At 38.0% G+C, this 14,308-nt stretch overlaps 3 protein-coding genes across 5 annotated transcripts; 1 reads left to right on the forward strand and 2 right to left on the reverse strand.

Moving 5' to 3' along the window:
- Positions 1 to 352: 352 nt before the first annotated feature.
- LOC126784015 (uncharacterized) lies at positions 353 to 6,430 on the forward strand. Its single transcript, XM_050509528.1, has 14 exons — positions 353 to 571; positions 3,552 to 3,663; positions 4,111 to 4,223; positions 4,382 to 4,504; positions 4,593 to 4,813; positions 4,951 to 5,026; positions 5,141 to 5,227; positions 5,344 to 5,424; positions 5,568 to 5,600; positions 5,720 to 5,773; positions 5,859 to 5,900; positions 6,009 to 6,087; positions 6,170 to 6,240; positions 6,362 to 6,430. The coding sequence occupies exons 1-14, from the start codon at positions 353 to 355 to the stop codon at positions 6,428 to 6,430; spliced, it is 1,380 nt and encodes a 459-aa protein (XP_050365485.1).
- An 815-nt stretch (positions 6,431 to 7,245) lies between these two features.
- On the reverse strand, positions 7,246 to 9,462 carry LOC126782710 (uncharacterized). The gene is made up of 4 exons (XM_050508008.1): positions 9,328 to 9,462; positions 9,150 to 9,250; positions 8,411 to 8,668; positions 7,246 to 7,614 (listed from the first exon to the last, which is right to left on the reverse strand). The coding sequence occupies exons 1-4, from the start codon at positions 9,437 to 9,439 to the stop codon at positions 7,438 to 7,440; spliced, it is 648 nt and encodes a 215-aa protein (XP_050363965.1). The 5' UTR covers positions 9,440 to 9,462; the 3' UTR covers positions 7,246 to 7,437.
- Positions 9,463 to 10,274: 812 nt separating this feature from the next.
- LOC126782683 (uncharacterized) lies at positions 10,275 to 13,766 on the reverse strand. 3 transcript variants are annotated; one of them, XM_050507982.1, is made up of 5 exons: positions 13,511 to 13,765; positions 13,044 to 13,295; positions 12,611 to 12,754; positions 11,499 to 12,239; positions 10,275 to 10,592 (listed from the first exon to the last, which is right to left on the reverse strand). In XM_050507982.1, exons 1-5 carry the CDS (start codon positions 13,631 to 13,633, stop codon positions 10,377 to 10,379), a joined length of 1,476 nt encoding a protein of 491 aa, XP_050363939.1. In that variant the 5' UTR covers positions 13,634 to 13,765; the 3' UTR covers positions 10,275 to 10,376. The 3 variants fall into 3 exon arrangements, with proteins under 3 accessions (XP_050363939.1, XP_050363940.1, XP_050363937.1); XM_050507983.1 differs by having other exon boundaries at positions 10,276 to 10,589; XM_050507980.1 differs by lacking the exon at positions 10,275 to 10,592 and adding an exon at positions 10,599 to 10,885 and having other exon boundaries at positions 13,511 to 13,766.
- Positions 13,767 to 14,308: the final 542 nt, after the last annotated feature.

Genomic DNA, 14,308 nt, shown 5'->3' on the forward strand with positions numbered 1-14,308 from the left:
AAACCGTTAACACCAGAGTCATATACTTCGAATTATGTGGAGACGGAGATGAGTCATTACAACAGCAACGTAGGCATCAACAATACAGTTCCTTTCAAAACTGCCCACTCTAATATCACACCCCACACTTGCACTCTCTCTGCCTGTGTCTCTCCCTCTCGAGGTAGCAAACAAGCTCCTCCTAAAGCAAAAGCCAAACTCCCCACCATAAAAATCAATAATGTCTTTCGCATACACAACGATAACATCTTAAATTCTTAAGTTCTTAACGTTTCATAGATTATAGAGAGAACGTTATTGAAGACTGGCTTAATTGTGTCTTAATCTGCATAACCTTGCTCTGTATTTATATATGGAGGAGGAGAGTCAGTGCGGATCCAGTTGTGGAGGTGACGAGATGAAGGGGATGATGGAGAAGAGAGAGCTGAGGCACCTTTTCGTGACCGTGTTCCTCTCTTCGTTTTCGATCTTCTTGGTGTTTCCGGCTCTAACCGACGTCACCATCGCGGCGGTTTGCCCCGGCCGGGTAAGCTGCTCTCTTGCCATTTACCTCACTGGGTTTCAACAAGTGGTACGTACCCGGCCTGCAGTATGAAGTTTTCTTCTATTAATTCTTAATACTGATGAGTTAGCTCATCTTTCTAGTTTTCTCCTATTTGATTAGTTGATGTTAAATTACCTTTCAGTTGATGATTTCAAACCTACATTCCAATGAAAACTTTGCACCCTTCCTAACAACAAATAAACAATTTTCTAGCTTTGCCTGCCTTCTAAACTGTAATTCGATTTTTGATTTTGATTTCAACTAGCTAGGAAGTGCAATAATATATTAACATTTTCCATCTTTCTCCGTATACAGTAATTGATATTTTTTATCAATATTATTGATAAAAAAAATTAAAAAATTTACCTCTTGACTTAGAACGAAATTTATTCACTGGGCCATTCTGAACAGTAAATAAGAAAGCTCCATTAGTTAAAAGAACAAGCAAATAGTACGTAATATAAAAATTGTAATTTCAAAAAGATAATTAATTCTAATAAAAAGATAATTAGTTAATCAGTGGACTAAAATTAAGTTATATATTTTAAGAGCAGAAATAATCAAGAAGAGCAGAATTTTTTCTTACAAAATTTTTTTTTCCGGTTCATTTTTCTCAAATTTTAGTAACAATGACAAAGATGTTTACTTAAAAGGAGACCTCTTGGCATGCGTGTTTGATTTTCGTCAAAATATAGAAGTTTTTAACCACATATGATTCGTGCTTGAGCGGTTGGAAGCTAGTGAATTAGTAGAAATGTTGTTTCGTACTCGTAAAATGTATTACAGCAATATTCCGAAAGTTGAACTCATGAACTTCTACTACTATATTGTCATTCTGTGAAAGAATGTCAAAATAGACAAAATGATTAGGGGATTTTTATCTGTCATTCACTGAAAACGTCTTCATGACAGACTCGATCTCACGTCTCAAAACTTCATTTGAAAAGGCTGAGGCTGTCAACGATTTTAGGCTGTGTATACGACTACAAGTATAAAATCGTTACTTACAGCTTATGTTACAATCCCGAATTTCAAATGATAAAAATTCGAATTCGAAGCCATGAAAACTCTAAAACAATCTCAAATATATTGAAATCATCTTATCATAACAGTGTATCGAAATTGAGTCAACATCATGACTCAGTCGACTTGAATAATACACAACCAATGGAAATGTAAAATTCACTCAATCCTCACCACAAACAACAGAAAGAAATCTTCAACAATCTTCAGAGAAAGCTCTCTAATTCTGTTAATCCACACATGCAGAACTATCCCCTACACCATCGAATATGTGCACCAGGATTGTAAACACAAACCCGGTAAGCTTTGCAGCTCGTATGAGTAAACCAACAGTATAACAAAAATAGGATACAAGAGAAAAATAATGAAAACATTTAATTATAAATGTACTCATGAGTCACAGGACGGCCTATCTGATTGTCCAATAATATCTGAAAATATAAGTGCTCATGAGAAATCGGGCAACCCATCTGTTTACCCAAATACATTTATAATACGGGTACTCATGAGATCCAAGTACTCATATGTTACCCCTCCTGCAGTACATCGCCAGACATTGGGCAACCCATATGTTACCCAATATCCAAAAATATGGGTACTCATAAGCCGGTAACTCATCTGTTACCCCTCATGCAGTACACCGGCAAACATACTAGAGCTCTAACTGCATCGTAACCGTCACCCGGCCAAGGCTAGGTTCTGACATGCCAACAGGTCCGAAGACAGAAAACACGTCCGAAGACATAAAACATGTCCGAAGACAGAAAAACATATCCGAAGACAAAAAACGTTTTAACAAAACTCAATGTTCAAACCACGTACAATAACAATTCACCTATGTTATTGTACTACAACAAGCGACTCTTGCTCAAATAAAATAAATATAGTTGCTACAGTATAATTCATTTGAGAATAAGAACGTAATAATATATAATATAGCAACTCATATATATGTATCGTATTTACCATTTATACACATACACAACCCACTATATTATATACATGTCATAGTTCGATCTTTAAAAAAAAATGTAAATATGAGTCACCGCCAAGGGTAGACTCGTCATAGTGAGATTTATTCAGATTCACCATAGTCCATAATCACTAAAACTTTTTTTTAAAATCATTTATTAAAATAGCGTTTCACTTACCCATGAACCGTAGACGATCAAGTTCACGTAATTTAAAATAAAATATATTTTTAAAATAATTTATATAAATTAGTGATGGAACGACTATAGTGACAACTCAAACTAAATTCAATAATTATAATACTATTTCGATCATGATGATCATTGTGAGGTTTACTCAACTTATTTTCTACGTGCAACTTCCACGATACTGAAAGTAATTTCCTCACTCGTTTCGTCGGTCACCTAATAGTATGATAAATGCTTAGAAAATGATACATAAAATATTAGGTGACGATTTCAGTACAGCTAAATGTTGTTTATAAAATACTGTTCATGTTTACTAAACATTGTTCATAAGGAGGAGATGAAGCGATCTGAGTTGGCCCGGTCGCCTGAAACCGCCGGAGTCGGCCGGCAAATGCGGGTCGGGTAGGCCAGATCCGGGTCGGGTCGGAAGTGCAGAGAGAGGGGAGGAAAAAATGGGTTATTACAGCTTACGTGGTATAATAATAGAATGTGTGTACATGAACTGAAGCTGTAAACCCAGAATTTGTGTACAATCCACATATTTACCTCTGAGATGTATCCATGACTGTCAATTCATTGCTCAAGTTAATTATATCCCATAATTCAAATCAGTGACTTTTATCTTAAACTAGAGGCGTCGAAAAGTACTCCATCCTTTCCTCCATTCTCCAAGCAACCAAACAAATCTGTTGAGGTTAACGTTCCAAGTTGACAACCGTGGACAAGTCTTTGTACCTTCATGAATTGAAGTTCTTGAATCGAAAATTACGTATAACCATTTAATCTCGAATAAATCAGCATTAATATGTACGTCTGTGATGCAGATTATAGGCATGGGAACGGTGGTGATGAATCCGGTAATTGGGAACCTGTCAGACATCTATGGGAGGAAGGCACTGCTCACATTCCCACTGACACTATCCATCATCCCTCTAGGTAATTTTGCTTGCTTAATTCCCTTATATATGCTTAATGATTCCATTGCTTAATTATGCTATTGTACAATCTACATGTTTGCTTCTGCGAATGATCAACCATAGAGCAACCAGTTTACTATGATTTGATGAGGGAAAACAAACAAAAAAGACCTATTATTAAGCATATATAATTCTATATTACTCCTGCATGTGTCATACTCGTGGATCCTTTCTTCCAGCTGAAGTATGACAAATTGTAGTATATTAGGCTAAGGGTGTCTTCTAAATTAAAACAACATGTCTGAGATTTGCCATTGGTACTTCGCCCAACTGCTTCCAGCTTCATGAATTCTCCACTTCAAAGTACATTACAAGGGTGTTTGAATAGCATGTGTTAATTCATTATCTAATTTTCTTCTGTACTACTAATTTACTATATGTGACTTAATCTTCTTTTCTCTTGCAGCAATATTGGCATATAGTAGGGAGACCAACTTCTTCTATGCTTTCTACGTGCTGAGGACCCTAACTGCCATGACATGTGAAGGCAGCGTGAACTGTCTCGCCCTCGCTTATGTGGTATGTCCCTTCCCAACACCATGAACCTGTAGAACCTACAGGGCTTACCTCGCGTATGCTAAGCTGCATTGCAATGCATAATGCATAATGCTGAGACGCATCACAATCCTCTGTTGAACCATATATACAAGTAATACAACTAATTTTCTTACTTTCAGGCAGATAACATTTCAGAGAAAGAAAGAGCATCCACATTTGGAATTCTATCTGGTTTTACCTCCGTATCATTTGTGGTCGGAACTTTAGTAGCCCGTTTCCTCCCCACTTCGTTAACATTTCAGGTTTTAATTTCCTCCGTACCTACCACCAAGTCTGGCTTTCAATTACTACTTGTGATTATAGCTTTCTTTATACATATATGGTTATTAGGTTGCTGCCTTAGTATCAATGCTGGCAGCTGTTTACATGAGAATCTTTCTCAAAGACATCAGGCCATCAGATAATGGAGATAGTACTTTGAGGCAGCCTATCTTGAAGGAACCAGAACCAGTAGTAGAGCGAATTACAGATGATGATTACACTCCGAAGATGAAAATTGAATTTAAGAAGATGCCTTCTGCTGGGGATCTTTTTGGTTTACTCAGGAGTAGGTAATAGTTTGTATAGCAGTACAGCTTAAGCTGTAAATGTCTGGATAGTTCAAACAAAGCAATTACCTAAGGATCATAACTATTTCTTCACTTACCCTCTTTAGTTTTCACATAAGTAAAACCTGTAATTGTTGCAGTAATACCCTGTCACAAGCTGGTATCATTACCTTCTTTCAATGCCTAGCAGAAGGTGGCATGCAGGCTACGATCCTGGTAAGTATTCCCTTATTTACCGAACTTTGTAATCTCATTTTTTTTTAATTCACTCATTTTGTCAAGATCCATTAAGTCCCATATAATTGACTGTCTAGTTTCCAAACCCTGCAGTATTTCCTTAAGGCTCGTTTTCAGTTCGACAAAAATCAGTTTGCTGATATACTGCTGCTTGTGGGGATATCAGGAGCCATATCACAGGCTAGCTACATCTAAAACTTGAACTGCTATACATATAAAAACAGTCCTTTAGAGTCTTCAGCTTTCCCCCACTTTAAGTTCTTACTGATATGCTAATTGTTTTGGCTCATATGCAGATGATCTTCATTCCCTTGATGGCACCTAAATTTGGAGAGGTAAAGCTGCTGTCAACTGGGCTCTTACTGACCTGTATCGGTGTAAGAACTTAACTTCAACTCTTCCCTTTTACTAGATTCACCTTGCTAATTTCTTGTGTTATTACTCATTACTCATTACTTTTTATTTTAATTTTCTGTAAATCAATATTGCTTAACCGTGTCCGATTTTACCAACTATGCAGATGTTTCTGGACAGTATCGCGTGGTCACCTTGGGTAATCTTTGGTCTTTCCACACTCTCAACATCCTTAAACACGTTACACATGTTTGTTTTACTGCATCTTTCCTCATATACCAAGTATTCTTTCGTGTCCTAATGTTTTCAATTCTGCAGATTCCTTATGCAGCTACTTTTTTCACTTCTTTTGGCTTACTAGCGCAACCAACTGTATGTTTTTTGTTCTCTAACTTGATCAAAAGCTTTGTTCTGCTGTTTAAATGACTGGCTGACAGTAAACTTTTGTGGCCAACAGATTCGCAGCATTGCATCGAAACAAGTTGGACCAAATGAGCAGGTAGTTCTAATGAATGGGTATTCAGTTTTATGATAAGAAAAGATCTGCACATTGTATTATTGTTACTTTGTGTTATTCACTCACATTGAAGAAGTAAAATGGTTTCAGGGCAAGGCTCAAGGCTGCATTGCAGGAATAAGTTCATTTGCCAATATAGTTTCTCCTTTAGTTTTCAGTCCTTTGACAGGTACATGTTGGGGTCTTTCTACCTATTTTATCTCTACTGGGAAGTAAATGTCTTCATTTTGACCAGTTTTGCTATTATACAGCTTTATTTTTGTCTGAAGATGCACCTTTCAATTTCCCTGGCTTCAGTATTATGTGTCTTGCACTCGCAACGGTATGAATGAACTCACATAGCACAGTTGACACACGAATAGTTTTCAGACATAATAATTCATAAAACGTCGACCTACAGTATTCTACATAAACTGCTTGACATATAACACTTCTGTGTGCAGGTTATCGCCTTAATTCAGAGTACTATGATAAGGGCTCCTCCTGCTATTTCAGGTCACAGTTTAGCCTAGCATTAGGATCTCACCTACAGTTTGATCTAATGGAACTCTGTAACCAAATACAGAAGGAACCACAGAACAAAAGCATGTAAAGCTATTCAGAAATTATATCATGTATACGTAGCAGAAACTTGAAAGAGAGAAATAGAGACTATTTGTTATTAGAGAAATTATTTCAGTATACTCCATATGGGGGACCTTATAACCAGCGGGGCTCTCGAAGGCAGTCAAAGCTGATGGTGTATCTTGCACTTGAATAGCTAGACCTGTTTAGTTTGATCCTTATGTAAACTCTGTATAGCATGTTATTTAAGCATAAGGTTAATTAGTGAGACCATTTTCACCATCTTCGTAGCCCCATGAGTTTGATTAATGTACATTTTGGCACTACTACGTCCATTTCATTATAAATTTGATGCACGCGACTGATAAGCAAGGACATATTTGTGCAAACTATTTCAGTAGGAAAATGGAAGAGGATACTTGACCATTGAAAGAAATAACAACTGGGTAACTCTCTCGACAGGTATTCTGTATGCATCTTTCAGTACTTGGGTAATTACAGCCAACTAGATTCATGATTTAGACGAACATAAAAGTGCAGATGGCTCCTCATTAGTTCGACAACCGTTTAGGATGAAGAATCTGAATCTCCCAAATAATCTATCTCACAATTACACGATAATGAACTCGGTAGTGTCCGAGTACTGATTTCAAAATGCAGAAAAATCGTTCTCAAAACACTAAGACTAATGAACATGCGAACAGCTTTGAAATTCAGGTAGTGGACTCAGATTCGCATTGTAAGAAACTTAGAACCATCACTATACATAAGCTCTAAATAGAAATTATTTGAAATGTACTGTTTCGCCATTCACACATCTAAGCGGTAAATAACCCATATATTCCCATACTAAATATTAAAATGTAACAAGATAGTGAAATATACAAGACAACTAAGCTAGATATCCCAATACATCAGTGTAGAATATACATACATGATAAGCGGTCCATCCACCTCATTGGAAGGGAAATATTTCATCATTATCATCAACATCTTCCACGTCCAGATATTTGAAGTTAACAGCATTCCATCCATTACCTTTGTAATCAAAGCCAGGACTCACATAGCACTTCATCTCATGAAACAGGTTCAAATTATCTACGAGCTTATGGAAAGCATTGCATCCACAACACTACAGAAGTAGAAAGCAAACACGCAGTCATAAGAAATTTTTTAACTGCTTTGATGCCACCCATCAAAATACTTTCAAAGATTGATTTTTCATCTTCCCAAATTGTCCCGAATAACTTATGTAAACCATCAGCCAAATATACCCAGTAAAATGTGTACATTCAAATTTAACACTCGCTACCCCATTACATTATTAGACATTCTTCTTGGTCAATGTATCTTTCCTCATTTCTGTTGGGTTTCCAGCCCATGTGTTTTTCCTAAGATGGTTTCTTAGAGTATAGTGTTCCGGTAAGGATAGAGAATCCTTATTGATGATAATTTACTTGTAGAAAGAGGAGGCTTTATAGCCTACCACTATTAGGAATAGGATTCCTATTTGGTGAGGAAACATGTTTGTCCTTATGGCTATATAAGGATGGGTTATGCTCTAGGTTTAGGCATCACAGAGACAAAGAGCAAAGTGTGTTCCATTCTCGGTTAGAGGGTAAGAGAGGGCAGAGAGGAGAAAGATAGGAAGAGAAGAGTCCTTGTTTTCTTAGTCTTTCTTGTGTACCCATTATTAATATAGTGGAAGTGTGTGTTTTTGTTCGGTGGATGTAGTCAAAGCTATTTGCTGAACCGCCTTAAATTTGTGTTCTTTACTTTGTGGTTGTTTCTCTTGGTTTGCTGTGCTTGTTCTGTTTTTCTGATTCACTACAAGAATTTCCCCCATTAAATTCTTACTAGAAACCCTATCTAATAATTTAACTGATTGTCAACTTAGTATTGAGTTCCAAGATTAATTCTCAAATTACCTGCACAAAAACAGTGCCATCAGTGAATGCATGGGGATTGATTGCCCGAGTTGTCCGCTGCCCACAAATGTTGCAAGTGAAAGCTACGAGCATTCTACGGCGAGGCGACTTTGTGAAGAGAGACCAAGGAAATGTGGAGACATTCTCGGTGCTTGATTGGGAGCCAATCCCAGCAGGAGCAGGAGGCCCTTCCATCCCAGAACCAGTAGTCCACCCTCTTCCTGTTGCCGCACCCATCACCAATCCCATTGCCGCATCCTAAAAACACACAAAATTGTAACGAACATAACGTCATTCAACACATAAAAGGTAGCGCAATAACATTACATTACTGTCAGGTCCTAACACATATTTCATAACCAAAGCCCATCCGTGGCATTTTTGGCGACGCTTGCAGAGAAATGACATCCAAATTATTTACATACAACAGAAATATAAAGCTAAATCCAAGGATTGAATAGAAAAGATTACAAATCCATTAGAGTTAAATTCGGCTCGAAAACCTAAAAAAAACAGCTGACTTAGTGTCGTCTTTCTAAGTTTTCAATAGTCTATATTGTTAAAGTTTTCCTTCCTTGAAGAAATTTAGCAAGAAAATATTTATCTTTAAACTCAAATTCCAGAGCATTCAATTTTGAGCAGCTTAGCTATTCTTTTTAGATTATTGAGAAGAACAAAATCAAAGACTTGAGTGTATCGAATTACTGTTTGGGTAAATATGCAAAAACTAAGAGAGCACCTTAGAGAGTGGGGAAAGAGAAAGGTGGCGATTAGTGAGAACCGGAAGGTTGTTAATATCTTTGGAATCGGACTGAGGGGGATTGGAGCCATTTTCGTTACCTGAAATCGAAGAATTCCATAAAAAAATCAAAAAGAAAAAAGGAAAATGAAAATGGAACATAGTGAAGGCTGATTACCTTTGGAAGCGAGTGGGAGGTGGAAGGGTCTGAAGGAGACGGATTTACGGGGAGAGAAGAGGGAGAAGGGGGGCGAGGAGGAGGAGGAGGAGGAGGTTGTTAGGGTTTCCATGCTGATTTTGATTTCAGAGAGAATCTGAGAGAGACCGCGGGCAAGTCGTGGTTTTGGAGGATTGCTCTTGTCAACTGGGCGTCGGAGCCCCGATTCGTGATTTTTATGTTACTCGGACTTACCCGAACATGTTTGGTAAATCTGTGTGCTAGTGCACGATTTGGGAGCTGAAACTAAATTCTCGTTTTATAATTTACCCTTGTTTGGTTCACGGGAAGGAAATTCATTGCTTGACATTTCCCATGGGAATGAAAAGAGAAGGGAAATTTCCCAATAATTTACATTGTGCTGTTTGGTAACATAAGGAAAATCATCAAGAAAGTTGTTAAATAATATAATAAAAATAATGGATTGTGAGTCATAAATGCAAGGAAAGAATATCAGAAAGTGATTCTATTAAATTTTGGGTTGAACCATGTTTTCCTTTCAATTAGGAAAGTGATTCATTTCCTGCTGCATCCCATACGCAGGGAATGGAACAAGTTTCCTTTTCCATGGTTAGTTTCCACCGAAACTTAGGCCTCATTTGTAACTTAGGTTCTACCGTCCCAAGCTCTTCATCCGTTCTGGTATCAGATCAACACCATAATTAGGAGGTAACTCGGATGAAAAATCAAAGTCAAGGAGGCGTAATCATCTTCATTGTTATAGAAACAAGAAACCTTGTGAGTATATAGAGTAGCGAAAGCAGCCGCTGGGCTTGGTGTCGGCCAAGAGAAGCAGCCATAGGTGCAGTGTGAGGACAGACGAATACAGAGAAACAAATACAATCCCATAATTTATGCACAAAGAAGAAATAAGAGTGCCCATAACTCAACAAGTAATAGAAAGAACATCAATGTAAATTAACTTAGACAGTTTGCGATCCCGATAAGTATCAAGAAGCAACATTCAATCCTAAATCATGTACAATCAACAGTCACATATTGCTTTCCACTCAAAAAACAAAATCCCCTTGGCTGGAGTTGTCATCTTCGTCTCCTTCATCTCCTGAAGAATCATCATTGTCGTGATCTAATGTCAGTATTAGCTCTAGATCTGCTGATGAATTTTCCCCACTGTGCTCTTGGCGCATCCTACGCCTTTGCAGTGAAAATAGTTGTAGCATCAATTCCTGAGGGGTGTACATCCAGCTCTTTGGCTTGGGTTTCTGCTGGACAGAAAAGTGTAAAACCATAACCATCATTAGTGTAGATCATAACCATCAAGGAAACTATCATGATTATTAGCATCATCATCTTCACAGTTTCTGCCACATTCGTTCGCAACATTGTCATCATCAGAACCAACGTCATCCTCATCCTGATCATCACTATCATCGTCATCTTCATCACTATTGTCATCGTCATCAAACATATAGTCATCATAAGAATACTCCTCATCCTCGTCCTCATCCTCTTCCTCATCACCAATAGGGTACCATATTAATCGGCCAGGTATCGGGTCCTTTACCAAACAAGTAACAGCAGAGAAATTAGTTCCTCTGCTATGGCTTTTGGAATCATGATTGCCCTATGCATATCCACTTATCTCTCACTCATTAAGATCCCAGTACCAACATGGCATACATGTAGGAGTTCCTAGGACTACTTAGATGTTGAGCATTGACCAAACCCCTCATGCTCACCCAAATCACCTTTCTATGTCAAATTTACAAGACCCTAAACCACTTGAAAATCTATGCAATGTTGGGGGTGGAAATCAATATAATGGGTCAACGAGCTGGCAACCTCCAATTATATAAATGCCACATTTATATAAATCACAAAAAAAAAATTAACATTTAGTCTTTTGAGCATATATACATAATGATGCATCATGAATTCATAACCGATCCAATGCTTATCATAACCAAAAGGGCAGTAGTCTGAACACACCCTCCACAACTCCCTTTTCACCCCCTTTTGTTCTACTTTCCCTAAGCAGAGATCTAATCTTTACAGCCGCAACACCATCTAAGCTCACAACTAGGATGCGCAAGATAAGCCCATGGGAAAGTTCGATGCAAAAAATAATCAATTTTACTGATAAATATACAGGTAAGGATAACAAAGCATACCCGTTCAATGGTCTGAGGCAGAGTAGCTCTCTCTAGAGCCTTTGGAGTCCACATCTTAATGTCATGTTCAATTCCACTGCTTGCAAGTACCATGGTGTGTGGATGAGACTCAATACAGTTTACCACATCCTTATCTCCTTCCATGACACGAATCAACTCCCCACCCTTTTTCTTCCATATGAATATCCGCCCACAATCAGACCCACTGACAACATACTCGCATTTCGGGCCAAAGAAGTTCACACCTTTCACTGTCTCAGAGTTCATATGACCCTTGTAAGCTTGAGGAATGGTTTTTTCATCAGCATCCATAGATGATGGAGATGCTTCAGACTCACGATCATCACTCATTTCACTTCCATCACTACTCATGGAAATGTGAGGATTAGGTCCTAATGCCATTTCTCGTGTAAATAGGTAGATGAACTCGTCATTGTATGATACAAGGAGCTCACTTTGCTCTGAAAAGGCCAAGCCTGTAATTCCAACTTGGTCATTACCAATCAAATGTGGTGGGCAAAAGTAGTCTGTGGGTTGACCAAATTCAGATGACCCATCCCAGTTATACTTGCGGATGTCAAAAAGTCTGGTATACTCATCAGAACCTGCGACTGCGAAGAGATTTGGATTTCTTGGGTCAATTGCAATTGCATTTAGAGTGGTAATTGGCGAGTGTCTCTCTCTACCATCAAGCGTTTGGCATGTCAAAAGTTTTGTGGGAGCCTTAGTTCTGAGATCAAACTGTAAAATAATAATCCAGTCACATTTCTATGGAATCATATTATACAAAAAACAAAGCCAATGAAGTTTGGAACGCAAAGCACTCATGCATTATGACTAGCATGGATTACTGTCTTCCATTTGGCCCAACCAGCCTTCAGATTTTTGAAATGTTGGGATTACAAAAACCAAAAATTAATCAGATGACCAGATTGTAAATCATGTGTGAATCTTCAAAGCTTTAGTAGTAGTGCATTGAACAGAAGGTTTCATTCTTCAAGTAGAATTAAAAAAAAAATTAAGCTTGTTTGGAGTATGATAATAATCTACATGAAGAAAAGTAAAGATAAAAAATATTCATTAACAGACTAGCAAGGGAAACAGCAACTCACATGCTGCACCCGTCCATCTTCACCACAGGTATAGAAAATGTGAGGGCTCCCAGGCTCAATAGCCAGCTTATGAGCACGTCCGCGATGTTTGGCCAACATTGAACTCTCCACTTTTCCGTGTTCAGAAATCTGAGTGTGTCTCACCTAAAATTGATCAAACCTTTAATAATTGTAAAACAAGAAGAAATTAAATAAAAAAAACAGAGGCACTTAAGCAACATGAAGGATAAAAGTACACATGAAGTAAAGAGTAAATAACACCAACTGTAGCCTGTCATTAGAAATGATGATATAAATACACACATAAGAAGAAGCTACCAATGGTGAATATCTTCTCCATTATTTACATGTAAATCATTCCGATATAGCCATTTTCATGAAAAATGGTAACATCCGTGGCACAATGTCCCTGTTTTAAGATTAGACAAACTACCTGCCCATCAGCGGCGCAAGAGACAATGCTCCGATCGTCACTGTAAGGCATGAACTTTGCTTGGAAAACATTATTACTATGACCGGAATCCAACGACAAGTTAACTTTCCCAGTTTCCCAGTTCCATAGTATAAGACGCTGGTCATCAGAACCTGAAATCAAAACATCACCGCCTGCATTGAAGCTTACAGTGTTCACACATCCACTATGCTTGTCCAGCTTCCTGTGGATATCGAGCCGAAGCACCAGATCCTGAACCAAAACAAAACATCCATACTTACTTGCAATCACAAAACTAATACTAGAATCCATTCACAACATAAAAAGAAACCAAATTTCAATAACTACGCAAATTATAGATAGAGCCCAATATAACAAAACTGATCAAGAACTCCTTTAACTGAAAAATCCGGCAAAAAAAAACAAGAGATGGGAGACAAGAACATAACAGGATCAAGAGAGATGACCTCGGAGCCACCGAGGCGGTTGGCGTAGTTTCTGGCGGAGAGCTCGCCGAGCTGTCGCTGCCAAACATTAACGACAGCCTTATGACCCTTATCGGTGGTCGTTTTGAGTCTCTTATTCATCATGGACGGCGGAGAATGAAAAGAGAAGCTTTGGTTTGGGAAGAGAGCTAATCTGATCGCATTTGGTTGGAACCCAGAAGAGGCTATCTAACTCTCTTCTTGACAATGTCCTTTCTTCTCTCCTTTCCTTTGTTTCTGATTAGCTCCACCAAGGTTTTGATTGATTAAAAAACAACACTGAAAGCACAAGGCGTGACTAACTGTTAATGGTACGCAAAAAGTGAGTAGTTATTTTGTGAAAAAATTAGTGATTAAAATCGGAGAAAAAAAATAATATTTTTTATTTAATTTATTTAAATTTTGACCATAATACTTTTATGGGCTTCTTATAAAAAATTCATATTTGACTAACCTAATTATAAAAAAGTCATCAACAGTTTCAAAATCATTAAAAAATCACTAAATCAAATTTGATAAACCGTTGCCCACAAATTTCATGAAATTTACACGAATGTCACTGGTCAAAATTATTTTCTGGTTCGCACCTCCGTCTGGAATTCCCGGTGATGGTTGGCGGCGACCTCCAGGCGCGGCGTATGGCATTGTGAAGGTGGGAGGCGGCGTCGTCGAAGCCAATCTGAGGGGTGGCGTCATCACAACTGTAGAGGTTAAGGATGTTAGATCAGAGGAGGCCCCTACTTGCGGTTGTACGAGGCGTCGCAGAGTAGAGATCTTCAT

This window comes from Argentina anserina, chromosome 2, assembly GCF_933775445.1.
Source record: "Argentina anserina chromosome 2, drPotAnse1.1, whole genome shotgun sequence".
NCBI classification, from domain to species: domain Eukaryota; kingdom Viridiplantae; phylum Streptophyta; class Magnoliopsida; order Rosales; family Rosaceae; genus Argentina; species Argentina anserina.

Excerpts from the sequence above, each read along its gene's own strand:
- LOC126782710 (XM_050508008.1), bottom strand. The coding sequence starts at position 9,439 with ATGGAAACCCTAACAACCTCCTCCTCCTCCTCCTCCTCGCCCCCCTTC. Across the intron at positions 8,669-9,149 it reads CTCTTTCCCCACTCTCTAAG|GATGCGGCAATGGGATTGGT; the intron begins GTGCTCTCTTAG and ends GTGTGTTTTTAG. Across the intron at positions 7,615-8,410 it reads ATGGCACTGTTTTTGTGCAG|TGTTGTGGATGCAATGCTTT; the intron begins GTAATTTGAGAA and ends CTACTTCTGTAG.
- LOC126782683 (XM_050507980.1), bottom strand. The coding sequence starts at position 13,633 with ATGATGAATAAGAGACTCAAAACGACCACCGATAAGGGTCATAAGGCT. Across the intron at positions 12,240-12,610 it reads AAGATGGACGGGTGCAGCAT|TTTGATCTCAGAACTAAGGC; the intron begins GTGAGTTGCTGT and ends ATTATTTTACAG. Across the intron at positions 10,886-11,498 it reads TGCCTCAGACCATTGAACGG|GACCCGATACCTGGCCGATT; the intron begins GTATGCTTTGTT and ends TGTTTGGTAAAG.
- LOC126784015 (XM_050509528.1), top strand. The coding sequence starts at position 353 with ATGGAGGAGGAGAGTCAGTGCGGATCCAGTTGTGGAGGTGACGAGATG. Across the intron at positions 4,505-4,592 it reads CCACTTCGTTAACATTTCAG|GTTGCTGCCTTAGTATCAAT; the intron begins GTTTTAATTTCC and ends TATGGTTATTAG. Across the intron at positions 4,814-4,950 it reads TTTGGTTTACTCAGGAGTAG|TAATACCCTGTCACAAGCTG; the intron begins GTAATAGTTTGT and ends TAATTGTTGCAG.